General features: G+C 29.7%; 1 protein-coding gene across 2 annotated transcripts in view; it reads right to left on the bottom strand.

Moving 5' to 3' along the window:
* The window catches only part of LOC112598569 (fibrillin-1-like), a 41395-nt gene that overhangs the window by 7595 nt on the left and 7377 nt on the right, over window positions 1–26423 (bottom strand). For both annotated transcript variants that reach the window (XM_025345099.1, XM_025345093.1), the window contains exons 2-43: window positions 21324–21406; window positions 19629–20156; window positions 19336–19431; window positions 17051–17245; window positions 16191–16445; window positions 15890–16045; window positions 14315–14503; window positions 14075–14197; window positions 13879–14001; window positions 13337–13588; window positions 13023–13148; window positions 12707–12922; window positions 12439–12638; window positions 12185–12365; window positions 11895–12067; window positions 11690–11825; window positions 11409–11620; window positions 11196–11346; window positions 10997–11122; window positions 10776–10901; window positions 10575–10700; window positions 10268–10349; window positions 10046–10212; window positions 9759–9949; window positions 9083–9217; window positions 8745–8922; window positions 8055–8168; window positions 7845–7979; window positions 7346–7560; window positions 7070–7208; window positions 6885–6998; window positions 6412–6570; window positions 5253–5447; window positions 5057–5185; window positions 4727–4975; window positions 4122–4267; window positions 2316–2424; window positions 2042–2206; window positions 1653–1760; window positions 1269–1561; window positions 1057–1189; window positions 639–884 (exon numbers count right to left, since the gene is read on the bottom strand). In XM_025345099.1, coding sequence (XP_025200884.1) covers window positions 639–884; window positions 1057–1189; window positions 1269–1561; window positions 1653–1760; window positions 2042–2206; window positions 2316–2424; window positions 4122–4267; window positions 4727–4975; window positions 5057–5185; window positions 5253–5447; window positions 6412–6570; window positions 6885–6998; window positions 7070–7208; window positions 7346–7560; window positions 7845–7979; window positions 8055–8168; window positions 8745–8922; window positions 9083–9217; window positions 9759–9949; window positions 10046–10212; window positions 10268–10349; window positions 10575–10700; window positions 10776–10901; window positions 10997–11122; window positions 11196–11346; window positions 11409–11620; window positions 11690–11825; window positions 11895–12067; window positions 12185–12365; window positions 12439–12638; window positions 12707–12922; window positions 13023–13148; window positions 13337–13588; window positions 13879–14001; window positions 14075–14197; window positions 14315–14503; window positions 15890–16045; window positions 16191–16445; window positions 17051–17245; window positions 19336–19431; window positions 19629–20156; window positions 21324–21406 — 7175 coding nt within the window. The remainder of the gene's footprint in view (window positions 1–638; window positions 885–1056; window positions 1190–1268; window positions 1562–1652; window positions 1761–2041; window positions 2207–2315; window positions 2425–4121; window positions 4268–4726; window positions 4976–5056; window positions 5186–5252; window positions 5448–6411; window positions 6571–6884; window positions 6999–7069; window positions 7209–7345; window positions 7561–7844; window positions 7980–8054; window positions 8169–8744; window positions 8923–9082; window positions 9218–9758; window positions 9950–10045; window positions 10213–10267; window positions 10350–10574; window positions 10701–10775; window positions 10902–10996; window positions 11123–11195; window positions 11347–11408; window positions 11621–11689; window positions 11826–11894; window positions 12068–12184; window positions 12366–12438; window positions 12639–12706; window positions 12923–13022; window positions 13149–13336; window positions 13589–13878; window positions 14002–14074; window positions 14198–14314; window positions 14504–15889; window positions 16046–16190; window positions 16446–17050; window positions 17246–19335; window positions 19432–19628; window positions 20157–21323; window positions 21407–26423) is intronic.

Genomic DNA, 26423 nt, shown 5'->3' with positions numbered 1-26423 from the left:
TCACGGGTAAAGGACAATGTTATTATTATTATTATTCTTATTATTATTATTATACAGGTTGATTCATCAATATTATCGACCTATACCCTTATTTTATCCTTTAATTACATTTATTTTAATTTTTGAATCATTACAACCTATATAAATCAATGATAAACTATATTATTTATATAAACATGAAAAATAACGTACACATATATATATATATATATATATATATATATATAACTTTGTCAAACGGTCATATTTAATCGATTTATTAACTTTTAAGACTTATACTATATTATAGTATTATAAAAATTATATTCAATAGTGTTAAGTCTAAAAGTAATAAGTATTTATCCTTTGAAATTCGCGGAAAAAATAGCTTTTATTTAAAAAAACAATTTTGTATAAAATAAGACATATAACGCTTTTTAAATGAAATTAAAAATAAATTATTTAGTAAGGTAATTAAAACGATATACCAAAAGATTTGAAAACTCAGAATTTGAATAAAAATTAAAAGATACAATTGTGGTGAGTAAGTTATTGTAAGCCTTTGGTGAATCACTCTGTATAATATTATGTAGGTGAATACACTATAAATTGTATACACAATGCACGAATAATTGTTGTTGCTGTGGTAAAGTACTTACCTATACATTGTTTTCCGTCGTAACTGGTCTTGAACCCATCGTAACAATCGCATTTGTAAGTGCCCGGTAGGTTGACGCAATATCCGTTTTGACACGCGTTTATGTTTTCGGCACACTCGTTGATGTCTCTACACTCATCCGAGCCGACTTGTACGTAACCCTCAGGACAAATACAAGCAAAAGATCCGATAAGGTTCTTGCACGCGAATTTACAATTGTTTGCTGGCGTCAAACACTCGTCGACGTCTAAAAAACAACATTATGAGTTATTTTTGATAAAATATATTTTGCTATAAATTATTGTGATTTGCAAACCGTTGAATAGTATAAATATAAAAATAAAATACGGCATACTAATTATTAGACATGCCATGTAAAACAAAGTTTCTATCATACAGGTATTATTTTCATGGTATACCTTGGCAATGTCTACCGTCTGGTGCTAGGGCGTATCCATATGGGCATATGCATCTAAATGATCCGGGGACGTTATGACAACGGAAGGCGCATTGATTGGACATTTCCAGACACTCGTTAATGTCTTCGCAGATCTTTTTTGAAAAAATAAAATAAAAATACATCTTTGTACACGAATTTGCGCATTAAAAGTCATAAAACCGTTTGGCTTACCTGCGTCGGTCCCGGTGCAAATCCATCAGCACAGATGCATTCAAAGCCACCCTGCAAGTTCGTACACGTTCCGTTTCCGCAAATGTTTACATTTATCTTACACTCGTTCTCGTCGACGCATTTTTTCCCTGTTGAATCCAGAACGTAGCCGGCCGGACACTCACACCGGTAAGATCCGTCTGTGTTTATGCATTCACCGCCGTCGCACGGGTTCGTCATGAAGTCGCATTCGTTCAGGTCTTCGCCTTTGTCCCCACGGCCGACACCCTCCGGGCATAGTTTCGCGAATGCATCTGTGAAGTAGATGATAAATTTAAACATGAACGCGAATAATATTGATAATAATTTATGATAATGTGATAAAGTAAGATAATTTGTCTTTACCACTTCCTGGTTTCGGGCATGCCGTGCAAAGTTTACCCCAACCACCTCCCATCGAACAACAGCACTCCTTCTCGGTGATTCTCTGTTTTCTGGGAGCCAAACAGTTTCCTGCGGAACGCGATAAAATACATAACATTTTATTATGTTAGTAAATAATTAATGCAGTTAGATTGAAAACTATTAGGACGTACGCACAAGAAATTACCAACAAGTTTTCGAAAAAAGGCATTAACAATATTATTAAAGTTATTATTTAATTATTGATCATTTTTTACCAAAGACAAACATTTAAAATGTATGGGGTACATTTCAGTTGATGCAATTTGAACAGCACCCTGATAAATTAAATCGATTACTTTTAAACTATTACACTAATATAAAATACTAACCGGACATAAATTTATCATAACAGTGGTCTTGTCTGGTGTCTATACATTTCATGCCATTGGAGCTAAGCACGAAACCCTCGGGGCAGTCACATATGACGCCGCCGTCAGTGTTCATACAAGTACCTCCATCGCATATACTTGGCATTTCTTGACATTCATTAATGTCTAGAATAAGAAAAATAATAATAAATAAAACACAATAGATAAAATTTAGGTAGTTGTTGTTACTCATTGGGGAAAAACAAAAGGTAGATGGGTATACTATAATACTAACCGAGACACGAGTTTTTGGCAGCCGATAATCGGTATCCAGGTGGACAGGTGCATAAAAACGATCCCATCAAGTTTTGACATCTCCCCGGCTGAGGACAAGTGTCCGGTATCTGAAATAATTTCGAATTAACTTAGGGTCAATTATCTGCAAGCAGATCTGAGTTCGATGAGGAAAAGATCCCATAGAAATCACATGTAAAATTTCATAAATTATAATTTGAAATGGTCTAAATTCCCATGTAAAAGTATATCTTATTTAATACAAAACATTTCATCAAAAAATTTAAAAAAAAATTATAAATTCATGTTATAAAGGCTACCTATTGTTTACAATATTATTCCTTTCAAATTTATAAAAAATATGTATATATTATACAGATGACGTAAGTAAATGTAAGCACATTAATATCATAATTTAATATAAAATAAAGAATATTTATTAGCTATGTACGTCATAATACAATACACTATATCTATTAATATGGTATGAATAAACATAGTATACTGAAAAATTATAAAACAAAAGTTATATATGTGATAAGTTTCGATTCCAACATGAAGTAATATTAGACTTAATAGTATCAGAGAAGGCCATACCAATAAATCAAATAAAGTAGTACATTTCTACTCATTATAATTCAGTTAATTTTTATTTGTAGATGTTTAATCGTATCAAGTAAAATACACGTGTCAATATGTCAGTCATTAAATGAGGTGCCAGAAAATAATAAACAATAAAAATAGTGAAAAAATACAATTTTCAATCTGTTACGGACCGGAGACAATTGTTGATTTAAAAAAAAAAAAAAAAAAAAACAATAATTCCTAATTTTTTGAGTGTAAGGTGTTTGTAAATCGGCTTGAAACAAGTTTACATTTGTAGGAATGTCGCTCTACCTCTTTATGTAATAATTTATATCATTTTCGAATATTATACAACGAAAGGCCCCGAAAAATCGTTTTTTTATGAAAACTACATTTGATTCGTAATATAGGTGGAGGAATACGTTTTTAGTTTCGAAACTCAATATTAAAAATGAGAAGAGGAGCCGGAAAATACTGAGCTTAAAAATAATTAAAATTAATATAAAACAATTATCATTTACGAGTCCTGCAGCAACCTGTTGAATTTTTTTGCAAAAAAAAAAATAATTTCTATTTTTTTGAGTGTATGGTGTTTGTAAATCGGTTTGAAACAAATTTATAACGTTTAATGGAATGCCGCTCTACCTTTTTATGTATTGATTTATATCATTTTCGAAAATTATACAATGAAAGGCCCCGAAAAACCGTTTTTTTATGAAAACTACATTTGATTCAAAATCTTGGCGAGGGAATACGCTTTGATCTTCAAAATTTTTAGTTGCTTTTAGAATATTTGTGTTATTTCATGTTTATTTTTGGATATTTGAAGTTTAATTAGGCTCTTTTGAAATTTAATCACTTCAAATAAATTTAAAATGATGTATTTTTATATATTTTTGATTTCAATTATTTCGACAAATATTATTTTGAATAATTGCATCAATTTAAATAGAATAATTAAATTTAAATATTCATATTTTAGAAATAATTGACAGTAAGTTTACCAATATTGATAAATGTCAAGACAAAAGTGATATTATTATTTAAGAATATTTAATTTTGAACATTTTTTTTGCAGAGCGCAGGGCAATTTGTACTATTTTAAAAATAAAGGATGCAACCGCACACCTTTATTCTACAAAATTACTCATTTATATATCATTATAATATGCATATATTGACTCTCAACACGTAAGTAGACTTGTTTATGTAAATAAATTACCTCGGTACATTCATCAATATCCCTGCAATGTTGATTATCGGTCGAAAGTGTATAACCGGAAGTGCATTCACAGCTGAACCCACCAATAGTATTCCTACATCGACCATTTCTGCACAAGAACGGCATCATTCTACACTCATCCACATCTGTATAAAAATAATAAAATATTTACATAGTGTAAATAGAATAATATTATATCAATTATTATTATTAATATTATTTTTTTTTTTTTCAAAAATTATTGATATTTTTTATATTTATTATTGATTTATTCTTATAACTAATCGATATATATTTTGTATATAATTTTTATGTATATACACATATTATGGAATATTATTTCAGGTTAAAATAATATTTTTATATTCTTGTTTTTACATCTAAATGTTTGGATTTTTATCGTGCAACATTAAAATCTTAAAAATATAGTTAATTACATTTCCAATGCGATTAACTGCAGTTCCATTATTCCCAATAAATATATCTTATTCATATGCTGTTTATTAGACGTTAAACATATCTGTATCTATATAATATTTTATGTTTAGCTTTTTTTTAAGGTTAAGTTTATTATGTTATTATTGCGTTTAAAATTTAAATGTTACCTATGCAATCGTTATTATGACTGAGTTTGAACCCATCGAAGCAACTGCACTTGAACGATCCCACAGTATTGAGACAACTGCCGTTGTTGCACACGTTCTGATGACGACTGCACTCGTCTACGTCTACGCATGTATCGCGAGCTGCCGTTAGCGCATACCCGTTGTGACAGATACACTGAAAACTACCGTCCAGGTTCGTACATTCACCGTCTCGACATATTCCATCTCGCTCGAAACACTCATCGACGTCTGTTTAAACATCAAGTTTTCATTGAATTGTTTTTATTTTTGAGCTATTTTGGTACAACAGCGGCGGACGTAACGACTTACCCACACACTCTCTGGCGGTGGACCCAAGCTTATACCCTTCGGGACATTGGCATTCAAAGGAACCGGGCGTGTTGACGCACTGAGCGATGCCCCGGCATGGAGCTGGTATACGCAAACATTCGTTGTCGTCTAAAAAAAATATACATTTTATATTAGTGACTCAGAAAACTACTGCGGGCTCATAACGCGCTCGCACCGATGCATTGATGGGAGTTGGCATCGTAAACATATCCACTATCGCACGAACAATGGAAGCTTCCAGGCGTGTTGACACATGTTCCGTGGTTGCACATGTTCGGCATCAGTGTACACTCATCGATTTCTTCGGTACGGTTGGTCATCGGGTTCATGATCAAGCCCGGCCTTGACCCGCATAGGAGTAAGTATTCCTCTTGAAAAAGCAGAAAAAAAAAGCAATAACGTTACAAAGTGACAAAGGCTATCGTCAACTAGTTAATACGATTGAAATAATTTTCTAGCTTGGCAACTTGTCGATAAAATATATAACTAATAAATTATGATAATATGATGTTAACATAATAAATATTCTAGTTAAAATATATATCTACGTATGGCTAGTATAACTATTTCGTTTATTTTTTGTATACAGATTTCATTTAAATACGTATTTAATGTATACACCAATGTTTGATCATATCTAAATCATTAAACGATTTATATAGTCATGTAAAATGTTATCATTATCATCATTATTATTATTACATTATATCACTGTAAACATATCTCTATTTTAGTTATTGCTATTTAAAATATAGGTTTAATTGTTTACTGTTCACACTTAACATGTATAAAAATTTGACTAAATAATCAACAATCAACTCTTATTTTGTTGACATACACAAAAATAACGATTATTTAATGTAAGAACCGATTTGAAGTCTAATGTATAACACAAAGTGGTTTAAGTGCCTTATTTCAAATAAAATAAAATTAGATGGTCCTTTAAACTATTTTTAGTTAATGGATTTTATAAAAACCAATAGCTTTTTCAAACTTATAATTTAAACTATACAAAATCTACGGATGCATAACTTACACATATATGTGTCATATAATAATCATATGCAGTTAATTACGGCGTTCAACAAATTGCGCAATAGTTTTGATTAATATTTTTGAAAAATAACTATATTTTTTTAATTTGTATCTTTTTCAATAATTGTATATATAACTATGTACGATTTATATCAATTTAGTTTACAACGCAAATGCCTCAAACAATTGGAAATGTTCAAACAGTATTAACATGTATGTTTCAAAGTTTAGAGTTAAGACAAGCGAGTCCGGTGAAGTGTGTAAGGATAAAACCGACGAGAAACCCATGTAAAACTTACTCGTACTAGACGCCGGACAAGGTTGACATGGCAATCCCCAAGCTTGACCCATTGAACAACAGCATATCATTCGAGTTTGACTATTGGACATGGGCACAGAACACTGACCGTTCGTGTAGTTCAAAAAACAATTGTCTTTTCGCATGTCCACACACTCTTCTGCAAAAACAATAATAATTAATTACCATCGAACGAAATAAACAAAAAAACCACACATTTATCGCTGTAACAGTATAGAGTGTAACTGAAGGATATTCGTTTATTGTACACAAGAGTACAAGACACGACGTGAAAGACTTTAAACGTGATTTCCGTTTAGAGCTATCGATTCGTCTAGATTTGCCCTGTACAGCTAAATACGTCATATTATTGTATCTTTTGAATCATAAAATTGAATGATCATTATATACAATTATTATGTACAATTTATAAAATGATTATGGCGACGGTCACGCGGGTTACGCTATACGTACTTCCATTGGGCAACAGCATGTATCCATCCGGGCAAACGCAACGATATGTGCCGACTTCGTTCGAGCAAAATCCCACGCCACAGATGTCTGGGTTCTCGTCACACTCGTTCACATCTAAAAGTCAAAAAAAGGTATAACTATGCGAGGGCACACGGTGTCCGATCAGCGTGTGCTTCTTACGTTACCATAACAGAATGTACTGGTGTTGTCCAGACGGTAACCTTCGTTGCACGAACACATATAACTACCGAACGTGTTGGTACAGTGTCCGTTTGTGCACAGGTTGTCGTGTTCCTCGCACTCATTGACGTCTTCAAGTATCACCTTTACAATCGGATTGCAGCGAGCACACAAAAATGCGTATCAACAAACCAAAAAAAATGTTTATTAATAGTCTTATTATACAGCTGACCGTAGTATACGCGTATTATAACGAATAGGTATTTAATATTATGATTTACCGTGGTCGGGTTGGGCCTGTATCCTGTTCCTCCGGGACAGAGAGTCTTGTATTCTTCCGTTTCGACTCCAGGGCACGATTCACATCTGGAGCCCCAGGCCTTACCTACAGAACAGCAGCACGTGGCTTTCGATACAGCTGATCCCATCTCGTGATGGCAAATTCTCTGACCACCTCGATCTTCCACTTCCATATAGCATTGCCCTTCCCTCTTATCTATGATTTTGACACAAAAACATTTTTATTCTAAAACATAGACTTCAGAACGATATTGAAACAGTTCAGATAGTATTTATATGATATTTTAATGCTAAGTACTTATAATACTAAAATTATCAGTAAATACCTACGTTACAAAGTTATGATATTCAAAACTAACGATATAACTGTTTTACTGTTTGTATTTAAAATTTAATTATGGTTTATCGTACTTCTGTCTAATTAAAATTTACTTACTTTGGGCGAAGCCCGTATTTAAAATAAAATAAAATATTACAAACCGACACACGCGTTTCCAGCTGGAACTAGTTGATAATTTGGTGGACATTTGCACGTGTAATTGCCTTCGTTATTAATACATTCGCCATAAAGACATGCTTGGGGACTTTCACACTCATTTACGTCAGTGCAATTTCCTATATGTCATGATTTTTTATGAAATTTAATATGTATAATATAATTCTTAGTGAAAAATTTTAATAAAACGTTACCTCCTGTGTTGTCCAATTGATATCCTCCACTGCACTCACATCTGAACGTCCCAAATATGTTTTCACAAATACCGTACACACATAGGTTATTGAACATGTGACATTCATTTATATCTATCGAAAACATTTTTTTAATAATTAGGAAAAAAGGGAATTTGTGTAAGAATCTAAGACATGTTAGTTCAAGTTGTAAGTGATTTTCTGTAATATTGAAACATGTATTACTTAATTATTGTTGCAATAAATTATTTTGATAAATATATTAAATATAAAATCTATTGAATTTCAGTCTATTCTAACAAATTAATATTTTCAAACTATAATAACAAATAAAAATATAGAATTTCTAATGACAATCATATGATTGTAATAGAATCAAGATAATTTATTAACTATAAATAGTACTAGAAAAAATAAGATAACTTTTAATACTGACAAGTCCAAGAGATTCCTTCCTTTTCGGGACTATTATAGGTACTTATATATTCGATCAAGTTTAATCATTTAAAATGTTTAAAATAATAACAAGAAATTTGTTGACTGTTTTAAAAATAATGTTACATTTCCCCCCCCCTCCGGCCACCAAAATATTTTAATAAAATAAATTTCAAGTACTAGATTTTTGTAAACAAACATTAAAAAATATATATATATACATTTTATACATATTAATAGTAATTAAAATCTTACCATTGCAAGATCTTTCATTTTTATCATCTGGATTAATAAATCCCATTTCACACTCGCATCTGAATGATCCCGGATAATTTAAACAATGACCGTTTTCACAAAGAGTCGAATCTTCAGCGCATTCATCAATATCTATACACGAGTAGCCATCCCCACGGAATCCATCATCACATACACACTAAAATTATCAATTAATAACTAATAATTAGTAATATATTTTTGAGTTTGTTTTAGTAACTTTGTAATAAAAATTTTGAACTTTTTTTTTTTTTATAAATTATTACTTAGGTTCTGAGCACTTCTTATCTAGAGTTAAAATTAAAAATTATATATTTTACCTTAAACGAGCCTTCTTCGTTTATGCATTGTGCATTTTGGTCACAACCTCCGTTATTAGTTAAACACTCGTTGATATCCATACAGTTGTATCCGTTGCCGGTAAAACCATCTTGACATCGGCAGCTGTAGGAGCCCTTTAAGATCATAATATATATATATATATAATATTTATACCATAATATAAGGATTATAAAAAATATTAATTTTTTTTTTGTGCTTATAGATATATTTTTTTTAATATAATAACCAGGGCTTGCAAACGTTATAATAACGTTGTGATTATAACGTTATATTTGACAAAAAACAGTTCAAATTTGTGAACGTGGTTATAACAGAAAACGATAAAAATAAATAATTAAACAACATGAAAGTTATATTATATGGTATATCATGGTAATAATTAATTTCCAATTATTTAATAATAATTAATTATATAATTTATAAAATATAGGTATTCAAAATTTTAATTCTGAATAATGATAAACGCAAAAGTTGAATAACGTTTTAATTATAAATAACGTATGACAATTAATGTTTTTTTTTTTTTTGTCAAATGCAAGCTCTGCTAATAACATAATAATATACGAAATAATGATTTTTAATTGTTTAATTAAATACCTAACCATAATTATTGGTTTTATTATTGGATTATTGTATTATTATTATTATTATTACCGGGTTGTTTATACATGCTGCATTTAAATCACATCTATGGGTACCCATCTCGCATTCGTCTTCGTCAGTACAAGCAGGCCCAGAGTCTAATTTAGCTGAATATCCTTCTTCGCAACGACAAGTAAATGACCCAATGGTATTACTACAAACTCCATTTCCACACACGTCCTTATCATTGCATTCATTAATGTCTATTAAAATACAATATTACACATTTTTTATTGTATAAAATATAATTTATTAATTTTTTTTAAGAATATCAGATCTATTAGATCTTAAATTCTTACCTATACACGATGAACCGTCTGCTCCTTTGAGTAAACCATCTGAACAAGAGCACAGAAAACTGCCTATCGTGTTATTGCATTGGCCACCGTTACAAATTCTAGGATTTTCTTCGCATTCGTTTACATCTACACATGTTCGTTTGTCAGCTAACAAATTAAATCCGGTCCTGTGCAATAAACAAGTTGTATCAAAAAAATAAAAATTATTTTTATAATACATACTTGCATGTGCACATGTAACTGCCTGGGACATTGATACATATGGACGAACATCCACCGTTATTTATCTCACACTCATCAATATCTAATAAAAAAATAAAATAGTATAAATACTCAAACAAATATGTGGAGTAAAAAAAATTAAAAATAATCAAGATATGTAGTTTTCAATATTTTAAAAAATATAGTAAAAGTCATTTATCATTCATCAATAAATTATAGCATACTACTAGTTTAAAATTTAGTAGAGATTAAAAAATAAAATAAAAATACTATCTTAATAAGTTTAAAATTTAACATTTTTATTTACCTTCACAATAAAACTTTTGATCTGTTTGCCTGTATCCATCATCACACACACATTGGTATGTTCCCATCATGTTCTCACAAACGCCATTAGAACAGATTCCACTAGTTCTTGAACATTCGTCAATATCTGTATTAATACACAATCCATAATTAATAGTGTTCTTTTGCATTTATTTAATTAACGTATTTATTTCGAACACACCTTTACAGCTTTGTTTGTCGGCTGATAGTTCATGTCCAGGAGGACATTCACATCTATAACTGCCTGGTGTGTTTTGGCACGTACCACCACGACATAGTCCAGGCGTTCTTTCACATTCATCGATATCTAAAATTGTAATAATTACAAACATTTTGCTTTTAAATAGATTTCCTATTCCTAATGTCTAGTATCATTATTAGTTACTAATATCAAACAATTACCCATGCAAACTTGCATCAATTGAGATGTTTCATAACCGTCCTTACACTTGCATACAAAACTTCCCGGTATGTTTTGACAATCTCCATCACCACAAACACCGTGCATAATATTGCATTCGTCAATATCTAAACAGTCACAGTTTTAAGGGTATTAAATGTGATCTGGCGTATGTTTAAAAGTCAAAATAAACTTTCGTACCAACACAACGAATTCCAGATTCGTCCAAAGTGTACCCTTGACTACATTTACACGTAAAACCTCCCATGGTGTTCTTACACCGTCCGTTACTGCATATACCAGGAAACTCAATACATTCGTTGATATCTTTTCGATCAATAAAACCAGGTCCCTATAAAGTTTAAAACGTATATTACGTAATTGAACAGGTTGAGTTAATTAATGTTTATTTACTTTCGGGCATAATTCCGTGAAAGCAGGAGTACCACGTCGAGGACAAGTTTCACTCTTACCAAGAGATCCTTCTATTCCTCCGCCCCAAGCTTTTCCTATAGTAGAACAACAGCAAATGCTTTTTGGATATATTCCGTCTAATGGATTAACACCAGAACCGTGCTTAAAATCTGTGTAGCACTTCTCTTCTCGTACGTCCAAACAGACAGTTCCTGTATAAAAAGAAACGTATATTTTTCTAAAATGATTTACTAGTTTGCTTATTTTAAATTCGTCCTTACCAGTAGTATCTAATGTCAAACCAGGGGGACACACACAAGTAAACGATCCTTCTGTGTTGACGCAAGTACCTCCACCTCTACATATACCAGGGCTCAGTTCACATTCATTTATATCACGACATATTTTACCTACAGACTAAAAAACGTCACTATATAAAAATGTCAATAAAAAAAAAAACTATAAACATTAATTTAAACACATTACCACATATCCTTTATTACATTCACCACCACAATCTTCTGGCTTACACGGTTCACACGGACTACCCCAAGCCAGCCCAATTGAACAACAACAATCAGATTTTAAAGTGAGTTGCATGAGATTGTTCTCACACCTACCGCCAGTTAAACGGGTCCAGCATGATCCACGACGATTGTCTACATAATATGAAAGAGAATAATTAGAAAACAATACCGTTTCTGTTTCATATATATTATACATTATACTCGTAATAATATTATTTCGTTATAATTTTTTTTTATTATTATTATTACCTAAACAAACTCGTCCGGTACTATCTAAAATTGTACCAGGTGGACATTCACATTCAAAAGAACCAACCGTGTTAATACATTGGCCCGCTACGCATGCGTTAAGACCAAGTTCATCGCATTCGTCTACATCCTGACATGCTTGACTTTCGGAGTTCAATACGGTTCCAACAGGACATGTGCACTAAAAAAAAAAAAAAATGATAAATATTATGAAAAAGGTTATGTCAGGTTAATTAAAGTATTTATATTTATACCTGAAAACTTCCTGGTGTGTTACGGCACTGACCGCCATTGCATATTGTGTCGTCCATGTCGCACTCATTAATATCTTTACAAATCTTACCCGTATCGTCCACTTCGTAACCGGAATTGCATATACATCGATAGTTACCTATTGTGTTTTCACAAGCGCCGTTGGAACACACCGCTGGGTTTTGAGCGCATTCGTTTATGTCTGAAACAAAATTGTTATTTATATAGTAATTTAAATCTCAAAATGCAAAAAATATGGAAAATACAAACCATCGCCATTGTATGTCATTCCAGAACCTTGAGGACAGAGTCCTTTGAACTCCAAGCTATCGGGTGAAGGGCATTTCGAACACGGTGAGCCCCATCCAGGTGTCTGACCAAGTACACCATACGAACAACAACAGCTGGATTTCGTTATGGGCGCGGTTAGGGGTTGTAGACAAGAGCCTTGCTGAAAGTTGGCATAACAGAGGTCACGGAGTGTGTCTAAACAAAATATATAATTATAAATTATGAACTTCAATGGTGTTTAGCGGTTTGGTTATATATAGATGAGCATGAGCTGTTGTTATCGAAAACCACATACCCAAACATGTACGTCCGTCGAGTCCCAAGTAAAATCCGTCTTGACACTCGCAACGGTAACTCCCAGCCATATTTATACATTTGCCGTTTTGACAAGGACCACCGTTATTTGAACACTCGTCGATGTCTAAAAAAATTAAAACAAATAAATTAATCTCCGACCACGAATATCTATGCACTGAATATGCAGAGTGGTGTATTTGGAGGATATGTCATTTTTTCGATAAAATTATAAATTGGAAGTTTTGTAGTTTTATTTAGATATAAGATATATGTCACATCGTCCAAAACATAAATTCTCGTGAAGAAATATACCTATACAGTTCTGTCGATCGGGTGTCAATCTGTAACCAGAGTCACAGACGCATTTGTACGATCCTTCGGTGTTCACGCATTTTCCATTGCTACAAAGACCCGGTCTTTTTTCACACTCATTTATGTCTGTGCAAAACGTTCCGTCAGGCGAAACCGTGTATCCCAGTTGGCACTCACATATGTAGGAACCGGGAGTGTTTCGACACTTACCATTGAGGCATATTTTTGGGTTTTCGTAACACTCGTCAACATCTGCAAATGTAATGAAACGATATTTTAGTGATGCAATTATTTTATAGCCAACTAATTTCGGTGTATAGCAAAAATTTAATGACGTTCAAACTTTATAAGATAAACCCTGAAAAGTAATAATTATAATATAATTATTATCGCGTTTAAATAATTGAAAAATTGTTATTATATATGGTATACATTACAAAATATCCTAGTCCTCGAAAATCGACAGCGTAGTAGGCAATTTTAAAACATACGGTTTTCATCAAATAAACTATTACAATAAAATAATAATAATAATATAATACCTATGCACGAATGGCCAGTTTGTGACATGACAAATCCTGACTTGCAGCGGCATTGGAAAGACCCTTGTACGTTCAAACATTTTCCATTCGCGCACATGCCGTTCTTTTCACATTCGTTGTGATCTATAAACGGATACAAAAAAACGAGTCATGTATATATATAAGATACAGTTAGTTCACACCAGTATCTATATACCTATACAATGTTTTCCGTCTGAAGCCAAATCATAGCCCGGCGGACAAGAACATATAAAACTTCCAGGAGTGTTTATACACTGTCCGTTGTTGCAAATCCCCTGATGCGCGCACTCGTTGATATCTGCGTAAAAATGAAACAGAAAACAAACGAAAAGTCCATTGAAAATTTAACACGATCTCCGAAAATATGCGTGTCTGTGCAGGCACAAGCGTATTATTTACACATAAGATGACTAGCCTTCACACACTTGTGACTCCTCGTGTCTGCTCTTCGTGAAACCAGTGAAACATTCGCAAGCGTACCCGTCCACTGTATCGATGCACTTTCCACCGGATCCGCAAATCTCTGGTCTCAAACCGCACTCGTCCACCAAGTTCAGCACCGTTTGATTAGTTTTGCCGCCGAGACAGAGTTTAACGTACTCGGCTGAAAGTCATAAGTTTTTAAGAATTAGCAAAAATATCATGATGAATAGCTTGAAGATCTTATAAGTTATAACACATAGTATGCTTCTACTAGCTAACGGCTATCAACTATCATTGTATCGTATTGATATAAAAATTAAAGGTGTTTTCTCCCAAACGCATACAGGTCAAAATCACACCGTTGAAAAGCTACATACTTATACGGTGAGTTGTCAACACTATATCTAGTAATGTCGATACAATATTATATTATTTGCAATTTGCATTATAACTAAATAAAGAAATACATCAACCAAAGAGTTCCATTTAGACAATATTTTCACATGTTAATATATTTTAACTAAATCGTTATCGGATTCTGAGTGATAACCCTACGAAATCGTCAAATGACTTGGGAAATATGATAACCACGAAACGTGATAAAAGTACTCTATAATGATACACGCTGAGTGATCACTTAATTGGATTAATATTTTTCGATCAAAAAAATAAATAAATAAATATGTTACACTTTATTTTACAAAAAGTTCTTTTAAAATTCAGTATACCCAGTTAATCCTCCTTTCTCTCTCTGTATATATATATATAAACATAAATGTATTGATATTAAGTTATAAAAGCGTTATACATAAGAATATAATAGCTATTAACATTTTATTAGCCATATATTCATATGGGTTTAAATTATAGAAATACATTTTTAATCGCAAAACGACATAATATAACGTGTGAACAATACAAAATGATCGAAACTGCATTTACTACAATAGAGAATTTGTGAATTTCAATAGTTTAGAAATCATAATTAAATAATAATGATAATATATTTTTAAGCTTAACTTCGTATTATTTATTAGTTATAAGACAGTTTATTCATAATAGTAATGAACACTATACCTACTATATTATTATATATTACTAATCGGAAATAAAATATATAATAGAAAAACAATTTAAAAGACTAAAAAGGTAATTAGTAATTACTTATGAAAAATACTGTGAATTTAACTCAGTATGTACGCATTTCTACAACAATTGTGTCTTAAATTATAACATTTAATTATATAGGTAAGATATAAGAAATATAACAACCGAATCTGGCTTTCTATTATTTTAATTATTTAAAAACAAAAATTGAAAAGTTTTGCATTTTTTAAATTGCAATACATAATTAAATAACTTGCATAATCCTAGTTGCTAATAAAAAGTTTTAAGAAAATTTCTGATCAATGAAATATAATAATAAAATACGCGTTATACGGTAAACCGTCAAACTTTATAAGTATATCTATAGTTAATTGGGTATTAGTATTAAGTTATGACAATAAATTATGTAAGTATTATTTTGACATAAACCTCACGTTAACCAACTTATTGTATAATTTACCCATTCCTTGGAGCGGGCAATGTTCACAAGTACTTCCCCAGCCCTTTCCCATGTCTTTACCGCAGCAACAGTCTTTCTTAGATAGTTTCATCGGCAACGGATCTGAACAGTCTTGACCCGAGGCAAGTCTCGTATAACACTGGCCCTGTTGAGTGTCTACAAAGAAATGAAAAACAAAACAAAAAATATACAAATAGCTCTCTCTATTTACCTTTTCTTTTTTTTTTTTTTTATGCCGTTTTTCTATTATGAACATTTTATTAAACCTTAATATTACCGGAAAAAAAAACCTTGAGCTTACTTATACACCCTTTTCGGTCTGTGGTGGGCACGAATCCTTGTTTACAGATACAATAATAAGAACTGTCAGTATTCACGCAATAACCGTCTTGACAAATATTCGGATCGCCTCTTTTGCATTCGTTTTCGTCGTCGCAAACATTCGTTACTTGGTTATGCACTCGACCCTCGGGACATACACACTTGAAAGACCCCACGCTATTTACACATGCCCCACCTTTACAAATACCTGGAATTGCCTCACATTCGTCAATATCTGAAAATAAATCAAAAATAATTTTTTTTTTTATGACGTATATCATTAAAAATATGTTTCATACTAAATTATTAAATTATAATTGGAAAATCGTCAATTATAATAAATACATACCAATAACATAATCAAAACCAAAAATTATAAAAAATAAAAATAAATATGATAAATAAATACTCTTACGTAGAGCGTAATGTTTGTTCTAAAATATTAATTAATCTTCAACGAAAAATAGTAAATAATTATCATATATTTGATTTAATTAGTTGTAATTATTTTTAACAAACACTGTTAAAAAAAATTAAATTTAAAAATATACCACCATTGATTTATAACTTTATGTTAAAAACAACCTCTAGCAGCTTTTATGTTATATTATACTATAATAGTATCATTTGCTTACTTAATCTAAAATTACATTTTATTTTTTTATGAAAACATTTTTTACCTGTAGTGGACATCCATCAAGTTTCTATTTCACAGTTTTGTCGTTCGTCCAAAGTAATTACATATTATACTTAATTAACGTCCAAATATTATTTGTGGAAAGAATATCATTTTTTTAACCTATCGTAACGAGCTCCAAATCATTTTTATAAGCCACTTACCTATGCATTGATTAGAGTGCAAGTTCTTGAGAAAACCTATATCGCAATCGTAGCTCAGCGAACACTGTTCACACGGATGTCCCCAAGCTAGGCCAATTGTTGCACAACATAACTGTTTGGTGCAAACAACACCCTCGAGTTGTCCTTGGCACATATCATTGATCACCCTGGTGTAACACGGGCCAATTCGGTAATCTAAAAGCAACAAAGGCGATAAAACAAATATCTATTTCATACAGTTATTCACGTTTTGTATAATCTAATATTTACTAAGTATGTCGTACGGTTTACAAATACATTTCTATTATGAAGGTATTTAACTTTTTTGTAATACATGGAAATTAAATTACTTTCAATCGGAGTCTTTATTTAAAAATTACCATGTCTACAAAATACAAATAGGTACATTATACCTATTTTATATATTGTACAAAAAATGTTGACTCGATCACAAAACACTGTCTTATCTGTAGATTTATTTTTTTATTCTATACATATTATTGGGCGGTGGAACTCGTTTGCGCTCATCATTCATTTTCGACCTAATAAACGACGGCTCGTTTGTGCCCAAGAAAAATATTATCTATTAAACAGTTTTTCCAAATTATAGAACTCGTTAGTGAACTGTTTTTATATTATTTTATTCATTCTTCTAACATCGCACTATATTATGTACAGTTTTTGATTGACGTACACTTAGACACATATATATATTGAACACTGTAATACAATATCGGTTACGTGATCATCTGTTACAAAGCATATAATTTTATAATATTCTTACTTTGATTTTAATTTTGGATATGAATTTATTAGTGTTAACAGTTTTTGAATCCTGTTGAATGAAACATAGTTTTAATATTGATATAAATATGTGATAGTCAATGTTTCTACGCGCCAAATATTTCTATTTCTATTAATGTTACAAAACTTAAACTGAGTCTTGATTAAAATGTATTTATATGCAAAAATATCGTTACCTAATATACGATATGGTTTTAAGAACGTATTAATCCTTATAGTCAGTTAGAACTATTAAAATGAATATATCTCCAAGTTGTAGATTACCTATGTATAATTAATAACTTGATTAATTAATATTATATTATTTTATTCATGATTTCGTTATATTATTTTATGTAACAATTTAAAATTATTTTTAAATATTGTAATTTTACGTGTTTTCATCTATGGAATTATCTGATGACACACCATAATGTCGCTATGTCTATAGTTATGAATAATAATCAAACATATGGACACAAACGATATAGATTTAATAGAGGCCAAACTGAAAAAATCTTTTAACAACTAAGACATTTACTTCCCTGAATACTATAAAATGATAGATAGGATAAAATCTTCCCTTAATGTAAAAAAAATAAATACATTAGGAAATGTTTTTGAAACTATTTATTGTATTATACCTATAAAATGTATGAGTGTGACTATAACTATTATACAAATAGATATTATAATTAATATATAACACCAAATTATATTTCTATTGTCCTACTTATTTTTTTTTTTTTATCTTACAGCTAATTAATATAAGCTAGCATGCATCATTTAAATAAGATATGTGTAAAATTAAAATGGTATATCGATGCATTGTTTGTTTTCTTTTGTGTCTGTCTTATGCACAACGTAGCAGATTTTTATTCAGCAGAACTATAATCTTTCATTTTTAACTTTAATATTAAACTGAATTGACTTATGATGAAAGTTAAGATTAAGAATATTATTATTTCTATTATGCAATTTTACCATGTTTAACGTAGACAAGAAAAAAGAAACAAAAAATGTACTGAAATTAACATCCTTATATCCTATAATTGGTCCTTATGTTATTGGCTGTATATATATAATATTATCATCTTAGTTATAATATTCTTGCATACTGTTAATATATCATTATAAATTATAGTATTTTTTTATAATATTATATTATCACGGGTAGATTTTGTCAAGTTGGTTCACAATCTATTTCTTTTAAAACGTCGTTTCCGTTGAAAGGGTTTCGCGTTAAATCATTCAATTCATTATACACCATACACGTGTACCTATTATATAACATAGGTTTATATAATTATACTGTTCATCTGCGTAAAATGCTAATTTGGAAAAAGTCCAAGAAACGTGTCCTAAGCATAAAAGTAAACCACCGGTTAAAATAGTCACACATCGTGTCGCAAGTCGTGGTTATAAACCAGAGGCCATTAGGCAAACAGACACGTGCGCATATAATATTTCCTCACAGATTTTATGAACAAATATTTACCTACCGGCTTCACACTTGCGTCCAGCGTATCCGTACACGCACGCACATCGGTCGGGACCGATACATCGGCCGCCGTTTAAGCATCCGTCTCGACAGATGGCTGAAAACAAAAAAAAAAGAAAACTCGTGAAACGATTAGAATTAAGTACATATTTCACTAGAATTACGTCGGGCCGTTAGGAATAAGGACGTGTTTAGCGGGGTATATATCGCAATACTCAATAACTTAACAACTCTTCACAGAGCATGTGACATTATAATAAATAATATATATATGTATTAGATCGATGCACTTACGGTCACCGCAGTTTTCGCCGGCGTAACCCTGTCGACAAACGCAAACCGATCCCTGACATGTTCCGCCGTTCAAACATGGAAACTTGCAAGCGTTCCGCGACGCTACTGCAAAAGAATTGACGGCTGTAGTAGCGACTCGGCTGACATTTCCAGCACCAAAGTCTTTGCTAGCACTATCGCCACTGTTACTTATGCCTCCATTGCCGTGATTTTTGCCGTTATTCCCTCCGCCGATGCCGTTTATTCCACCATTATTTCCTCCACTGCCATTACTTCCACTACTTCCGCCGGCACTACCACCGCCAATACTGCTATCACTGCTGATGATCCCGTTGTTTCCTCCGGTCGATGGCAGTTTTCCGTACTTGTCTGACGCAGATGCCTGAGGCAATCGTAATTGTTCGTCGTCTTTGTTGTAAGAATCTCTGAGGTCGTCAGGCAAACATGCCGACCTCACAGAGCCTTCGTCACAGAGACACATGTTGGGCTTGATACATCGACCACCATTGCAGGGCCTATTACATACGGCTGGAAACGAAATGCGAAATAAACAAAATCGAACTAGTGATATGTATAATAGATAGACTATAGACTGATTTATCAACAATGCTCAGTTCTCTTTTCTCCTTTTACTTTATTATGCATTTATTATAAAAGTTTGATTTTTCAATTTTTGAGTAAGCAGTTATATTTAACTATGATTTAAATTTTTTAGTTTTCATTTTACATAACGTCCATAACTCAAAATGAGTGTTTTTTAGGAAGGAAAATTCCTTGTTTTTCAAATGAGATCATTTTTTTTTTTTTTTTAATTATTTAGCAAATACTTTTTTGTTTCAATATTGGTATATACATATATTGTTATAAATTAAAATGCAAACAAATAACTATTTTGACTTAAATTTTGAGTGTTAAAAATAATAACCCATAACAATTTTCTTATAATTTATGGGAATTAAAAAAATTTGAAAAATATAGTAATTAATATTGATATATACGTATACACAATCTTAACATTTTTCAATTTGCAATCCAAGTAAAATAATTTATACAAAACTATCAATTTTAGATTTCGAGTTGAGCCATTATTAAAAAATATTATCCTTATAGTTGATTTGGCTATAGTACATATAGTTTAAATAAACAGCTATTATTGATTTATTTTTCTATAAGTAATAAGGTAGTTGAACTATAAAAAAAAATCTCATATATTAGATAATGTTTTGTTTTGTTGTTGTTGTTTTTTTTTCTGTCATAATTTTAAATCAAGTTTGGGCCGTGGCCTGACCTTAACATACATAGAATTCGGCACCTTTGTGAATCGTTATATAATACAAAAGATTACATTAACATTTAGCAATATTTGAGATTCAACACAAAGGAAACATTTATTTATACCTTATGTGTCGATAACGTTTATCAAAAATACTACACAAGTATGTAAATTATTTGAAAAAATAAAAATATATTATGTTAATATTTAATTTGTATGTAGTATTTTATTATTATAGATGTATAGATGTAAGTATTAACATAAAAATATAAATGGTCAGTTATTATTATTCTTCTGTTAACGAAGTATAATATTATAAAATATGACCTCAGCCGTTTCATGTTTATTAAAAAAGTACTTAACAGTAATTAATAAAACAACATACACACATTAACACATCATAAACTGTAATATATACTCACGGACAATGCAAAGCCCAGTCGCGTGTTTCAATGACCAACCAGGACAACAGTAATTTCTAAACCGCGACCGACACACATTTGGCCTGGAAAAAAAAATTGAAAAATCCATTACCACATTATTATTATCTATAGAGGTAACATTGTGCAGTGATCATAATATTGTGTTTTTATTGAAGACGATTAAATAATTAGATTAGTAGTCATTATTCGACAGTATTTAAGGTATACATATAATATGACGATAGATAGGTATATTATATTATATTTAATTTAATTATTTTCAAAAATACTTGAATTAACATTGTATTTTTATGCACGTATTACAGTCTGGTATTTTATCTTTAATCACATAGATTAAAATCTACGGATTGGGATTTAATAGTAGTTTTAATGTTTAGTATGATTTACTAACATTAGAACGATTATTAATAAATAATAAATTATTAACTTATTCGTGAAGTTAGTGAGAGCATCAAAAGCACTAATTATCGCTATAATAATAATTATCAAATGTTAACATTTAATTAATGCTTTTATAATATTCAAAAACAAAAATGTGTACATCATCTAAATCAAAGTTATCGCTATCGTCGTTTTTTAACTTAGCGATTGCATGAAAAGTACTAATAATTCATTTATATCTAATACTACACTAAATTAATTATACAATATAAGAAAAATCTAATTATAATATTACAGTTATTGATGCATAGGAGTATGGGACTAATTCACTCATGACTATATTATGAGTAGTTTATAGATTAATCCAATTATCCTGCGGACTATCTCGTTCAAATTGACGATGTTGGGAAGCTTTAAATAAATTATATTGTTATTAAGTGAAATTAGGTCGATAATATTTCAATAATGCATCTATAGTGGGAATTTAAAAATCATTCTAGTTCTCTGTTTCTAATAAACCATAAACCGGGAATATTTAATATTATTTTTAAAAAGAATCAATAGATCTATTAGTTTTAAAATAATATAACGTGTGATTTTAAAATGTGTTATGATTATAAATAGACGATGATAACCTATTAAAATAGTAAAAATACTTCAAAATCTTCGAATTCTAGGGTGTTTTTGGTAGCAAATTGCATCTAACTGTAAAATATTTTTCACGTTTCATTTAAATATTAGGAAAAACTAAGATATAAATTACAGGGAAAAAAAATACTAATTTTTAACAGACTCTTTATTTAACTTACCTAAAGATAAAATATAATTTACCCTTTTTTAACTCTTTACCCATGAAAATTCAAAACATTAGACTACATAAGAATGTGCACATTATTGTTATATGTATTTAAGTTAAAATGTTGATTTTGAAAATAGATATTTTATACGAAAAATAACGATTTTAGTTATTTGGTTGTAATTAAAAAAAAATATATTATTTATAGGGTTTTGAAACTTGGTAAACCTACATACTACATTATTAATAATATTACTGTTTAATACACAATGCAATTTTCAAAACAAAAAGATGTAATTTTAAGCTATTTGTACCCTGAACCTATACAGTACATTGGTATATAGATTTAAAGTTTATGTAAAACTATAGTTTTAGTCGATTTAATATGAAATAATATTATAATAACTATTATAGTATTCGATTTGTATTTGGCAACAATTATTTCAACCTACTACATTACTTGTGAAAGAACTAATAAATAATACCACTATTTTAATACACAATAACTGTAAAAGTATATTATAAATAATAATACTTACATTATGGATTTAATTAATGATGTGTTATTTAATGAATAATAGTAGTTTTTATAATTTGGAAATACAAAATATATAGTTTAAGTAATTACATTTATAAATCAGGTAAATTAGTTATTAGTATAGTATTAATTAATCATAAGGAAATTTTAACTCGCTACGTACCAAAGCTTAACAGCATAGATAATATTGTTAAATATTATTAATACATTATATTATATTGTTTTGTTTTAATTTAACAATAAAAATTAAAATTTAAAATAACCTTAAATTTATAAAATGGACATTCGTTTCTGCCCTGAATAGTATTATCATCGTATACAATGGTTTATTTTTTAATTCAAATTTTACACATTTAAATTTTTTTAATAAATTACTTTCTCTTCTATATTGTTTAATTAATTATCATATTCGTAAATTATAATTAAGTAATATTTATGTAAAAACGGATACCTATTGTTATTTAATAACTCTATCTTCAACACAAACATTACTTACTAGAGATAGATAAATCATTTAAATTGTGTATATCATGTAGTTTTTTTTTTAATATTCTTTATAATTTATTAATAATAAAAAAAATTGTTTTGGACTAATATAAAACTCTGGAGTAAAATCTCAAAACTTTCTATCACAATATTATTTTATTTTGCTTTTTAGTTTCAACTAGATTTCCACACTATTTCTATAACATAATATTATTGCTAAAACTTATAAATTTTTTATTTTTATTTTTTTGATTTATTTTGTAATTACGTAACTGCATACGATTTTACATTCGAATATTCCCTTACGAATGAATAAATTTTTTATAATGTTTAAATAAACGTCATGTAAAACAATATTCGAAGATACGAAGGATGTTTGCAATTTATATGGCAACTATTATTAGAACCGATTATATTATCATCCTTTACGTATGCGTTTTTACAATATTCTTTTTCTGATGTGTAAGTTATCAGTTACCGTTCTGGCTATTAAAACGCAAATACCTATCCCAGTTTGATATGTTCTATTTATGTTTACACCTTAACATCGTACTTGTTTTAATTAATATTATCATTATGAATTATTTTGCTTTAATTAAAATTAACTAATATTGTGCATAATACTATTAAGTATTATACATGCTAATTTACCAACTATATTCCATGCCCGCTGGGAAATTTACTAAGTTTAAAAAACGAAAAAATATACAAAATGTGTGAGGTATGAAATCTACAAACACGAGTACAATATTATAAAATCGTTATTATTATAGGGAATGACCCTGCGTCGTTTAAGAGCATGGATAAAAATGAATATTTCAATAACATGTTTAAGAGAACTTAATTAAATTTAAGATATAGGTATTGAATTATTTTAATATTGTCTTCAACAACTAGGTACTAACTGAATGTCTAATTCACTTATAAGCCGATTAATGAAATTGGCTAATATGTATGTTGATTCTTTTAGATTCTGAAGGGAACAATAAATGTATTGATTTTATGATGATTCATGTTTTTTTTTTTTTACGTCTGTGTACGGTACTTACACGATAATAGTTGTCAATAAGATTATTTGAAAAAAATCAAAATTAAAAATGTCTATTATTTTTTTTTTTTTTATACTTGGGCAAAATAAACAAAACTCCAAGGAGAAATTGAGAGATTTTAAGTGAATCATATATTTTTATTAAAATAATTATTTTGTAATCATAGTTACCAAAATTTAGATAGTCTTCGCTCAAAATCATTTTTCACCATATACAATAATGTGTTATCATTGAATTCAAATTTAACAAAATCAATTATAGTGGTCCAATAACGAGTTCCACTTAACACCTAATGTGCAGATCGGTATACTCTTGCCAACAGTTTTTATAATTGTAAGTGTCTGAGTACCTAAATAAGGAAGTAATTTATTTTATTTTATTGATTTTAAACAGATATTTTTTTTATATCTTATTTTAGTTATTTTTATCAATTTAAGAAGAATTTGTATATGGTTGTTTTTAAATGATACGTATTATTGTATACTAATTATATTGTAATTGGGCTTTAAGTCCGTCTAAGAATTCAATAAATATATAAACACAGATATATAACAATAATAACGTGATACATACGACAGGTCTATCGGATTGCGTGGGACGTGAGTACATCGCGACAAATTATATAAACGTAATATAATACATATTGTATTGCATTGTATCATAATAAGAAACATTAAAATATACATCAACAAGTCGTACGACTCACGAACGTGTAGGTAGAGGGTAGATATATACTTAAACTAGCGAGACAGACGAACGTACATTTTTGTATAATATTCTTTAAGAGGAATGAATGCATACTAAACCGATATAATAATAATAATATTATAAAATACCATCATTATAATACTTTATATAAGTCTATACATCGTTAGTATATCGCTATATGAAACCCAAACCTAATTGGACGGACTCGCACGCGTTAAACTAAAATACGGAACTGCACTGTAATATATAAATGGTATACAGATAATATAATATAATATTATGTTCATAATATACATTATAATGGTAAATTTGGGGGTAATTTTATACAACTATGAAAATAATAGATAAATTAAGCATTATTACGTTTTTAGGTGCACTTTTATATAATTATTATTTATCATACACGCAATTAATAGAATTTATAACGATGATAACGTATACATAATATAATTAATGTTACTTTAAATAAATAGGTAGTTAATAAAATAGATTTTGTTCTTGTATTAGATATTTTTCGGAAGTAATTTAAATCAGTTTTAGAAATTGTAGTTAAATAGATACTTAGATTTGTGGTATAATTTTGACAACAGCTAATAATCAATACATTACGTGCAAAATGATTTCAGAAAATAACTGTTGATGATTCTTCATTGACGTATTCTGACTTTATCAGATTCTATAATTATAATTATCACAAAACACAGTTAAAGATAAAAAAAAATTAAAAAAATATGTCGTTACAAGTAAAAAAAAAGCATGTACAATCTTTAAAAAATCCAATTATAGCACAAAATCAAATTAAATTAAGATTCATGGCCAAATTTCATCTTCTTAAAATGGAATACCAGAAAAAAGCCATATTTTATTAAACAAACGAATAAAATCCAAGGAAAGTACTAGCTTACCAAAATAGAATACAATTCTTCTTCAGAGGAAAAAGATGTACAAATTCCCAATTATAACGAAAAAGGAGAAATAGAACTTGAATCTTGTCAATAAGAATCGAAAAGAATACTGGACTTTTGGCTTGTGTTCATGAAAAATACGTTTTCATTTAGATGTATCTATTATTATACTTTCATCTTTATGAGTGATCATAAATTGTAATATCTTCTCAATCA

The sequence above is a fragment of the Melanaphis sacchari genome, unplaced genomic scaffold, assembly GCF_002803265.2.
Source record: "Melanaphis sacchari strain LSU unplaced genomic scaffold, SCAv2.0 Contig0_pilon_pilon, whole genome shotgun sequence".
Taxonomy (NCBI): domain Eukaryota; kingdom Metazoa; phylum Arthropoda; class Insecta; order Hemiptera; family Aphididae; genus Melanaphis; species Melanaphis sacchari.
Note: the sequence above shows the minus strand (reverse complement) of the source record. Positions and strands in the feature narration are given on the sequence as shown.